This window comes from Anopheles nili, chromosome 3, assembly GCF_943737925.1.
Source record: "Anopheles nili chromosome 3, idAnoNiliSN_F5_01, whole genome shotgun sequence".
Lineage (NCBI taxonomy): Eukaryota > Metazoa > Arthropoda > Insecta > Diptera > Culicidae > Anopheles > Anopheles nili.
This window is the reverse complement of record NC_071292.1, coordinates 25,783,057-25,793,605: the sequence shown is the minus strand read 5'-3', so window position 1 is coordinate 25,793,605 and position 10,549 is coordinate 25,783,057. Positions and strand designations below refer to the sequence as shown.

General features: G+C 46.7%; 3 protein-coding genes across 4 annotated transcripts; 2 read left to right on the top strand and 1 right to left on the bottom strand.

The window, feature by feature from the left end:
* Positions 1–2,175: 2,175 nt before the first annotated feature.
* On the top strand, positions 2,176–2,760 carry LOC128727176 (uncharacterized). The gene is made up of 2 exons (XM_053821054.1): positions 2,176–2,365; positions 2,429–2,760. The coding sequence occupies exons 1-2, from the start codon at positions 2,176–2,178 to the stop codon at positions 2,758–2,760; spliced, it is 522 nt and encodes a 173-aa protein (XP_053677029.1).
* A 1,326-nt stretch (positions 2,761–4,086) lies between these two features.
* Positions 4,087–5,049, top strand: LOC128726519 (keratin, type II cytoskeletal 1-like). The gene is made up of 2 exons (XM_053820334.1): positions 4,087–4,164; positions 4,569–5,049. The coding sequence occupies exon 2, from the start codon at positions 4,588–4,590 to the stop codon at positions 4,996–4,998; it is 411 nt and encodes a 136-aa protein (XP_053676309.1). The 5' UTR covers positions 4,087–4,164; positions 4,569–4,587; the 3' UTR covers positions 4,999–5,049.
* Positions 5,050–6,723: 1,674 nt separating this feature from the next.
* LOC128726156 (uncharacterized) lies at positions 6,724–7,370 on the bottom strand. 2 transcript variants are annotated; one of them, XM_053819947.1, is made up of 2 exons: positions 7,108–7,370; positions 6,724–7,009 (listed from the first exon to the last, which is right to left on the bottom strand). In XM_053819947.1, the coding sequence occupies exons 1-2, from the start codon at positions 7,323–7,325 to the stop codon at positions 6,847–6,849; spliced, it is 381 nt and encodes a 126-aa protein (XP_053675922.1). In that variant the 5' UTR covers positions 7,326–7,370; the 3' UTR covers positions 6,724–6,846. The 2 variants fall into 2 exon arrangements, with proteins under 2 accessions (XP_053675922.1, XP_053675923.1); XM_053819948.1 differs by having other exon boundaries at positions 7,126–7,370.
* Between the last annotated feature and the right edge of the window lie 3,179 nt (positions 7,371–10,549).

Below are 10,549 nucleotides of genomic sequence, written 5' to 3'. Positions count from 1 at the left end.
CACATGTGACCGTGCCAAGGTAGTATTAGGGGATCGCGGTAGTAGCGACGAGATATGAGCAATTTAGATGAAATTTCCTTTGTTTTTCCACCATTGCAACGATTTCACGGTTTGGCGGATATATCATCCACAATCGGAACATTGATCTTGCGTAGCACTTTGTCATATAATGGCCGGCATAATTCCGGGGATTCACCGGTGGCCAAAACCCTCTTGTCAATAAAAACGAACGCAATCGTCGCAGTTTATTTAAAATTTCGCGGCAAAGTGTATCACTCGGGTAAAGGAATGGCGATCATTCGGGTGATGGCCAATTGGTCTCTGCTTGTAGCAACAGTTGTACTACTGTTCATCGCGATCTGTCCGCAGCAGATATCTGCTGTGGAGCTACTTGGCACCGGCAAGCAGCCGGCAGGAGCAGCCAAACATACGGCCGCCGATCACGTACGGGAGATTTTTGGGCGCGCCCTTGGACGGGACGATCATTCACACTCGGCCAGCCACAGTTCAAGTTCCAGCGAAGAGCACAGCCATGATCGAGACGATTGGGGTCAGCACCGGGATAGCTGCCGGTACAGGAGCCGATCGGGGAAGTTTTGCAAGTGCAACTGTTACGATCGTGACGATCGCCAATATTCCGGGCTTTTCGGTAAACATTGAGTGAGACCTGGGGGTTGGAAAAAGCCCCGATGATGTCACGGGCTAGGTGGAATAAAAATTTGGCTCAATAAAAGGGTGGAAAATGACTTCCCATTAGAACGATGATGGAGTTCGCTTGAACGGATGTAATTTCCTCACCAGTGCTCAGATTTAGTGTTATATTATACAAAAGAAAATATATTTTCACAAGCAATACAAACACAGTGGATAAATGTATTAAACTGTTTATTGCTTCAAAAACACAACATCGGTTTCCTAAAAAATAGCTTAGACGAACATGTAATGGATCGGATTTTCTAAGACACCCTTTATGTGAAGCTACTTTGCAATTCTAACGTTATATGTACTACGATCATCGATCGGATCTAAGATGATGGGTTGACTCTTGGCGGAATTGAGCCCAGAATCATTAATGTTCCATCCAGCCAGTAATTGGAGTGTTTGCGGGCGCACATTTGGCTCCATCCGGTATCGTTTTGAAGCTCATTCTACAAAAGGGCCTTCCGACTGGACCAAGCAAATTGTCTCCCACTGCCGTTCCAGGCCGTTCTTTTATCGAGCCTGCACAGACCAATTAAGAGCCCAATCGGATTTTACGAGCGAGTTTAAATTGACTACGTTCTAATGATGTTGTTTTGTGTTCGTTTTGTCCCAGCGTTGGCGCTGTCCATTCGAGATGTGATACCTTGGAAATTGTGTACGGTTTTTTTGCTTCTAAAACATTCAATTACTCCGACGATGCGTTCTCGATAAGCAAAAGCGATTTGTAATTCGATAAGCAACACTGACGTGGAGCTGATTTAATTTGCGGCCCCAAAATCTGCCCCATCACGGTTGCAAGCGAAGAAACGTGCTAATTCCGCCCCAGCATGACTCACGGTAGCGGCTTCAGTTAGCATCCGATCCGCAGGCGCGATCGCAAGTGTCCCAATGTCAAGTGTGACGCCTCATGGGTGGATGAAAAAAAAAACAAAAATGAAGCAACAAAACTGGTTCCGAGTTTAACAAACTTTGGCCCAACAGGGCCCGGCGTACATGGAGGTTATTGCGCCCGCCCCACTCGCTGGACGTGGTCTATTTCTAGACGACAGGCTCTATCGTGGCCCTCGGTGGTCGCATGATCGTGAGATTTCCGTTTGATATCGCCGGAATGTCACCATCCACGCATGCTCGCCCAAAACGTACACTTCGAGACACGTGACACTGTGGTATTGTTCCAAGGCTTTATGACTGCGCGTCCTGACCCGGCACAGGGCATGCAAATTTCGGAACAATGTGTACCCTTGAAAGGAAAGCCAGGCCAGCCATGGCTAATTTTTGTTTTCATTTGATCGTACTACCGGATGATGTAATGGTCCTTCTTTTGCCCAAAACAATGCACCACATTGTGCATGCGTTATGGCCGCATCGTGTGCTGCGGATGGGTCACTATTTAAGGGTTGCTGCCGGTCGGTAAAGTACACATAACCTCCTCAAACTCCCAAATCGCTAGCCACACCTTTTCAACCATCCAGCATGAGAGCATCCGTGGTGGCGTTTCTGTTCGTCCTGTTGGCCGTTTCGTGTCACGGGACGACGACAGATCGAGAGGACATCGCGGCATCGAAGGACTCCTCGTTGGCGACGTTCCTGCAACCGCTGGAGGCGAGATTGCGTGATGATCAGAGCCTTCCAGAGCGGCGTTCGCGAGAGCTGAGCTATTTTGGTAAGAAATCCAAAATCCTTAGGAGTCTGCACGGGAAGCTAACGAGCGGACTCACCCCGACAGGAACCGGATACGGCTACAATGGGTATCCTGGTCACTACAATCCACTGTACGCTCAGCCGTACAGCCAGCAGGGTTTGTACAGTGCGTACGGTAATCCGGCATACAACGGATTCGGAGGACTTGGTGGCAGCGGCGCGTATCTTGGCGGTGGCGTCGGTACCTTGGGCGGTTATGGCGGGTATCCTAATGGACAGTTCGGACACGGACAGTTTGTTGGCCAGGGATCTGGTGCGTACAATCCGTACGGTGCCGGTTGGAATGCGATTCAAAGCCCGTACGGTGGCTATGGCAACCAGCTCGGAGGCTACTACAGTCGCGGGCTGTACGTTTGAGTGAACAAGGAGCAATGGCGAACGCAAACTGATGATTCGGACTGACAATAAATATGAGCGCTAGCTTACATTTCCTGCAAAATTACTGTTACTGCTTTAGAGTACACCTTGAGAAGGAGAAAAAGGCTTTGATTTGATGAAATTCCAATGAGAAAAGGATTCTATACATTAACATTAACTAAAACATAGCACAATGCGGTCTTCTCACACAACAAAGGAACACTGATAGATTAGCAAATCAAAAAATGGACAGCGAAATGCTAGATGTTTGACTAGGCGTGATTCTTCGTGACGTGGTTTGCATCTAAAATAGACCAAAACCCTTCTCTCCTTTCTGGTATCCCCAAAAGAGGGCTCTAACACTTTTACATCAAAAACACATTAAAAAACCAAATTAAACCGAAAGGGTACAAATGAGTCTTAAAGAAGAAGGTCAGCGAATAAAAGGGAAAAGAACGAACGAAGCGAATAGGAACAAAAAATAACCAAAGCAAAGTTGCTGCCTAAGAGGTTGTGCAGAAAACGTTTTAAATCCTCGCATCTTATCGCAAAGCCCACTTCCCGGACTCATTCCCGTCAACGGTGGGGAATTTCAAACTGATTTCAGCTGTCCAATTTAAATGGGCGTCTTCATGGAAGTAGGCGCCCGAAGTGGTATACGGAATTCCTTCGATTTCACCATAAAACAAGCTGTTTTGAGGCTACCTTTTTCGCAGTTAGCATCACCGCCCAGATCTGGTTTGTGTTTTTTGTTTACGGAAGTGAGCGCGTGCGATAAGTGGCTTCGATTAGTCACGAAGGGTATTTCCACTCCAACCAGCTAGAATTCATCTATCACCCGGACGTGAAACAAGCGCATCACGGATGCTGGGCAGACGACACGGATGCCCTCAGAAGACGCCGTGAACTATGCAACACACGGTACACGATCGTGCGCAGAAGCACCAAAACCCCATCCACGATCATATTCAGCCCAAACGCAAGGAAACTTCTCGACATAACGACCCCGAACAGGAACCGGCGGTACACGAGATGATTTTTCTAATTCCACCTGCTTTGTTGTTGACCATTCTTTTGGGGTGGCTTTATTTTGTTTCGATGGGAAACGCGCGAATAGTGGCGTTCCATTCGCACGCAGCACTCAAGTATGTCACGCCACGGGACGATCTTCACCCAGCGGACCTCCCACTCTCCCACGCTGTCCCTGTTGTCGTCGTCATCGTCATCGTCGTCGTCGTCGTCGTCGTCGGCGTGGTGTCTGCATTTGTGGGGCTGATATAAAAACGAAACGATCATCCCCAGGAGACGATCAAACGACGACGGGCAGCCAGCGAGCAGAAACGCGACCAGCGACAACGGCCAAGGGTTCGAGGCTTCCAGCTTTGCAAGTTACCCCGTGTGTAGGTAAGCAGTCACTTTCTCGCCACGCGTTACGCGAGTGCTAATCCAGCCAGTCCCGTGGCGGTGACAAACAGAACCGATGCGCAAGTACATGTTCTGTAACGCGTGCTAATCGATTGCTCCCGACGAGCCGTAGAACGGGGATTTTTTCAGTTCTCAGGACGCTGACGGTGTTGTGATACGCGAAAGAAGGCAAGCAAACAAAGCTGGTCTTGGGGGTTGTGAAGAAAGTTCTGGGTGTGAAACTGGCAACGTTTAGCAGGTTGCACAAGCCACGAGTTTATTTGTCGTGTGGATGTTGTTGATTACAGACTGGATTGCTCATCGTGTGGATGATTTTGCAAAAATTCTGCAACACCGCATTTCAGGAGTGCTTATTCTGGACGTCTCTTCTGTCGGTTTTACAGGAAAACGAAATTATCAAAAATGAAGCAGCTGTACAGTGTTCTTGTCCTGGCCCTCGTCATCGTTGGCCTAGCGGCGGCATATCCTGCCCCAGAGGAGCAGCAGCAACCGTCGGAGGTGAGCGCCCAGCCAGCAGGACCTGTGGAAGTGACCCAGTTGGTGCCAGTTGCGGAAGGTCCTGAGTCCGTCTCGAACGAGGACGTACAACGTTCAAAGCGTCACCTTGGATTCGGTGGAGTCGGCATCGGTGTTGGAGTCGGGCTGGTTGGAGGTGGTTTCGGAGGTTATCCCGGATTCGGATACGGAGGCTACCCCGGATACGGCTACGGTGGATTCTATCCCGGCTATGGATATGGAGGATACCGACGATTTGGTTACCGGTACGGTGGATACGGTTATGGCGGTGGTTTGGGATATCCGTACTTCTTCTAAGCTACCCCCTTACCCCCTTGAAGTGACCTCAAATGACAGCCAAAAACAAAATAAAGCTTAATTTTATTTTATACAAAAATACTCGCGACTGTTTCGTAACCACAACCGGCATCCGAATCGGTGGGCTTTTTTTTCTACAAGTGTTGTTGCCTTCGTGGGAATTCAAGCGTGACCGTTGGGGGCTGGCGTTTTACAAATCATCCCCGTGAAAGTGGTGCAAGGTCAACCCAAAGGAGCAGTTGCGATGAAAAATTGCAGAGCCGGTTTTTGCTGGAAACATAATCGATGGGAAATATCCACATAAACAATTTTGGGAAATTTTCCCTAAATATAGCCCGGCGCGTGTGAATATTTGAGAGGCTGCACAATAATGCGGTTTGGCAGGGTTGAACAACTCACCAGATTTGTGTGTTGTTATTAATTATCAAAAAAATTATACAAACTGCAAGAATGTTCCATTTTTTGCTTTATAACATAAAACTGTTATGTTTAATTTTTATAACTGCTAAAAACTTCCGCTTTTCTATTAACTATTCATCCCTGTAATTTTGCTAAGGGCCTTTATAAAAATGGCTGATGCAGTTTGTTCGCAATTAATTTAAAATTTTGTAAAGGTGCATAAAGATCTGCCTGCGGCAGACTCCGATGCGAAAATAATAAAAATACGATAATCAGCTGCCATTAAGACGATTTACAAGCAGTTCAACTATGAACCCCGCCAGATTAGCATTAAACAATGACACAATCTCTCATTCCGACACCGTGAAATGGTGCGAAATGCAATTTTATTACAAATTCGCGTCGAAAGTGAAAACGATGCTCAATCCACCCTGATATAACCTTTCGCGTCCAAACGACACGTGTTTCGGCCCGATTTCAGCCCGATAATGGCGTGAGAAAATCTAATCCGAACAAACCGGTGACACAAACGAACGAGAGAGAAAATCTATCGTAACTACCTCATGGCAACTGGCAGGCTGTCGATCGGTGCATAATTTAGCCGTTTGCGAGCACTTCCGTGCATTTCTCACGGTGCATTGCACTTCTTGGCGTGTGCGAGTGAACGGGGAATCACCCTGGGGCGTGAGGCGGCCTTGATCGAAGAGGGCTATGAAGATTCACCCTCTCACGTGCCCATCAATGGAGGCGTTGACGATGCGACATGATGACTCGACAGATCTTTTTTATTTTCCTCCCGGCTCGCGCATTTAGTTGGAACGCATTTAATTTTGATTTAACGCTAATCGTTCCGCTACTTCATCTAACCCGGATAACCGGTTCGTTTGTTGGAGAAAGTTAAATGAAGCGAAATATTGATATTTTTAGCTCTGGCATAGTGGAAGAAGGTTAAAGGACGAAGTAGAATGTTACTTCAAAGCAGTTCACATATTTTATTCTTAAACTGTTAACGATTGTTTCAGGATGAATATTTTTTGAACGAAAAAAAATATGAAAGTTAAGAATCTTTAACATCAAATCATTATCGATACTCCGGAAATAAAAGACAAATATTTACACAACTGCATCTGGTCCTTTATCTTGAAATCTGCAATGCTGGTCCTTTATCTTGCACAAATGCATATATCTACATTTATAAAATGAAACTATTTATAAGATGAATGAAGCATTTATAAAATACCCCGGAAATGAAGATGAACAACGAGTAACGAGTTTCCACAAGGTTTCGGATATAGTTTCAGAAATTTATCAAACCACAACTTTTGTTCATTTGAAGCTCACTTCTGCCATTGTCATGCCATATCACAATAAATCTTTATTGACCTTCTTTGTATCTGTACAGTCCTGTGCTCCAATCGTTCACTCGAACTCTCTCTCTCTCTATCTCTCTTAGTAGAGTCCCCAACGACGGTATCCTCCGTATCCTCCGTATCCACCGTATCCACCGTATCCTCCGTATCCACCATAGCCGCCATAACCACGTCCATAGCCTCCAAATCCACGTCCGTATCCTCCACCGTATCCACCATACCCGCCATATCCCCCACGGTAGCTGCAACGGAGCAAAAAAAAAAGGCTCAATATTCATCCCTTCACGCCCAACGCAGGGATCGCGTTGGCCATCATATAAACAAATTGCACGATCCTTACCCGCCATAGCCGCCATACCGGTGGTGTCGCTTCTCGCGTACTGCCTCACCCTCCATCGGTTGCTCATTAAGCGCCGCAACGTCCTCCAGAGTAACGGCCACTTGTTGCTGGGCAGGATCCACCACCATCAGCATCTCCTGCTGTTCCTCCTCCGCACCAACTACGACGGTGGCCACGGCAGCCATCAGCAGTAACACTCCACACACGTACGCCTTCATCGTTGGTTCTTGCTTGCTTGTGGGTTCTGCTATCGATGTTCAACCACGCACGTTCTAACTAGCTTTGGAGTGTACCGGGAGTATCGGGGCCGTATTTATACCGACCACCTAGCGACGCCTCCAGCGATGCCGGACCGGATTCTGGGATTTTTGTTGGCAAGCGTACTCGCAACAAGAACCTTACACCGTGCCACCGGGTTCGTCATCGCTGCGGTACGGCGCAAATTGCAACGCTTTCGTTCGCCATCTTCCTGGTGGCCGGACGGGTGGGGACAGGGCACCGCTTTCGCTTTCCCCCTCCTCTCCCACGGCTCTCATGGTCGATGCCGAAGGGTCGGTTGGCTAGAGATCGATCGAAAAGCTCCCGGCTGCCGGTGTCATTAGCCGGCTGAACGCGTGTGTGGTTCGCGTATGCATGTCTTCCGTCTTTAGCGTGAAAAGGGCACCGGCGCTGCGAGTCGAAAGACATCAACGATTCGTTAGGCGACGAACCTGTTATTATTGTTTTTAATCATACCGGCGAAACTGGATTACTTCCATGTTTTGGTTTTTGGTTTTTGCCCAAGTGTCTCACAAATTTAGACAAAAGATCACATGATCGGTGTTGTTGTCGTGTTCGGCGTTTGGCCTTCCAAGCGGGGAGGGAATTTTTGTGAATGATTTACCACCACCAGGTCTGGTTCGGCTGGAAATTTCGTCAGCTGGTAGGGCAGCGCGCAGGTTTAGGGCCCGTAGGGGGATTTTCCAATATCTTCACCTTGTTTACATCACAAAACGATACGTGTGAGGGGCGGACTCAGTCAAGGTCCGAAAACGGGCCAATGTCAACATAGACGGTGCAAACAGGCTGATTGATCTTTTTGGACCGGGCTCGGATGAATCAGCCCGTAACGATGTCGTCGCTTGGTGAGTGATGAAACCAACTTCGTTTTTAGCAATATTTCAAACGAAATTCATATGCAAAATACACGTAATGCTAAGAGTAATTTTTGTTTGGTGATTTGAGCTGTTCAATTTGAAGGATATTTGTTAGCATGATATCTTTGGAACTTTCTTTCTTTGAAATTCTGATTATTCCTGGTTATGCAAATTATGAGCTTCTCGCCAGAGAGAGTGTTAGGGAGAAGGAAAAAGAAACAGAAAGAGAATTACAGGTTTATATATATTTGCTTTGTTCTTCTTTATACAACGATTAACCAACTATGTCAGAAAAAGTAAACCACGTATTTTTACGGGGTATAGTTTCATCTTCACGCAAGCAACGTCTCGGTTGGTGCGTTTCGAGCAATGTTTCGGTGGACAGTGTGTTGCAGTTCAAGTTCACCCCCACCAGGGACAGACACTTTCCCCACTCGTCACAGACCAGTTATGTAAATTGATCTACGAAAAAAAAAGAAGAGACAACAAACGCACACACCAGCCCAGCCCATCTCACGCCAGAGTGGCCAGTGTGGCCAAAAAACGAACGTGACCGTTAACAGTCATCTTCTGGCAGCTCCACCTGGCAGGTCAGCTAAGTGCGAAATTCAATCGAAGACATCGCCGGCGTTCCAGAAAAGGCAGAAAACGCTCGAAAGATCAGGCAACGATGAAGCTGCTGTGTGTCGTGTTTGTGCTGGTGTCAGTTTTGCTGTGTTTCAGCTGGGGACTGACACCGATTGACTCCGCCGACGATATGCTGGCAGAGGAAAGCCAGCAGCGAGGAGCGAGAATCCTGGCAAACTCGCAGGACACCAGCACCATCCGGGAGAAGCGAGGACTCAAATATCAATACCATTACAAGGAAAAGACCGTTGGAGGGTTGTTACCGTTTAAGCATACGTTCGAGCGGAAGGTACACATCAAGCACGGACACGGATTGCTCGGGGGACACTACCGTGAGGTGACGAAGGTCAAGCAAATCGGACTCGGGCGCTAATTGAACTGGCCCGCAACCGTTACGTTGCCCAACGGCGATGTAGAAACAGCTGTTTCGCTAGGTTAAGCGTGCTGGGGTCTACGTGCAGTTGTAGGCACGGCGGAGACACCGATAAGCGAGCTGAAGCGTGATGATTTGGAAAATTTTACTATTAATATACGCTTCTGCAATAAACTGGAAGATTTGTAACAAACGAAAAACCATGCTGTTGGGGTGGAACCCACCAAGGTTGATGACGCAGCAAAATGCTTAAATGGTTGATGAGGTGGAAGAAATATATCACACGAAGAAATGTATATGTTACTCACACTAAATATACAACTTGCCACCTCACAAATATCATTCTATATGCCCTTCGCTATGAGTTTCTATTGGTTAACTTTCGTTAATTTAATTCAGCCGAAAACAAAAGACAGAAATTGTACACCGCAATTTTGCTTCATCGTCCATTAATCACGAGCAAAAAAACCTGCTGTAACGCTAAGGAACTAAGAAACCCTATCATACATTACGTCAATGTGAACATCTGAGAGTCTTGTTTTGAAAATTGTTGGTTTTTCGGATTTCAGTATCCTGGTTTTGATGATAAATGGCTTCGCATAATGAATGATCACACCAGTCAATGGAAAACGCCTTTGCCTATGCAATTGCAAAGCAAATTTCATCGGAAATAATTTTAGACCGAATTCCAGCCCGATGAAATCTAAAATCTGGTCGTTTTGATGAAAAAGAATTAAATATAATTTAAATAATGCTGTTTCAAGTTCCTGATAACGAAAGTCTGAGTTTTACCAAAATGCTTTGTTGCATTCTTACCGATTCTACCCCCATAAACCTGTTTGTTCTTCTTTATAGTCTGCTTTATTTCGTTTATCATTGGCGAGACAGCTAACGCATCGTGGAACTTATTTCTGTCGCAAAAACTTATACCAAACCGGCCATAAATAGTGGGCTCGCCTCCGTCGCTGAGATGTGCTTTGAACACATTTATTTGCTTTCATGTTTACTTTTTGCTTTGAGAATTTACGTCTCAACCGCCTTGAGGTGTACCGTTCCCTACGCGAAACGTTCTAGCTAAGGTGCTAGTGCGGGTGCACGTTCTCCGTCAGTGTTCTTCGAGTTACGAAGCGATCAACGAGCAATTGAAATGTATTCTGGCTACGGGTTAGTGCTGGTGCTTCTTCTAATCAGTAGCATTCAGCAAGAAGCATCATCCGAAGGCGAGAACCATTCCAGACTAGCTAGACATGCTTTCCTTTCGTTTCCGGGCGGTGGATTCGGAGTTGGAATTCGATACGACGATTCG

Excerpts from the sequence above, each read along its gene's own strand:
- LOC128727176 (XM_053821054.1), top strand. The coding sequence starts at position 2,176 with ATGAGAGCATCCGTGGTGGCGTTTCTGTTCGTCCTGTTGGCCGTTTCG. Across the intron at positions 2,366-2,428 it reads GCGAGAGCTGAGCTATTTTG|GAACCGGATACGGCTACAAT; the intron begins GTAAGAAATCCA and ends TCACCCCGACAG.
- LOC128726156 (XM_053819947.1), bottom strand. The coding sequence starts at position 7,325 with ATGAAGGCGTACGTGTGTGGAGTGTTACTGCTGATGGCTGCCGTGGCC. Across the intron at positions 7,010-7,107 it reads CGGTATGGCGGCTATGGCGG|CTACCGTGGGGGATATGGCG; the intron begins GTAAGGATCGTG and ends GCTCCGTTGCAG.
- LOC128726519 (XM_053820334.1), top strand. The coding sequence starts at position 4,588 with ATGAAGCAGCTGTACAGTGTTCTTGTCCTGGCCCTCGTCATCGTTGGC.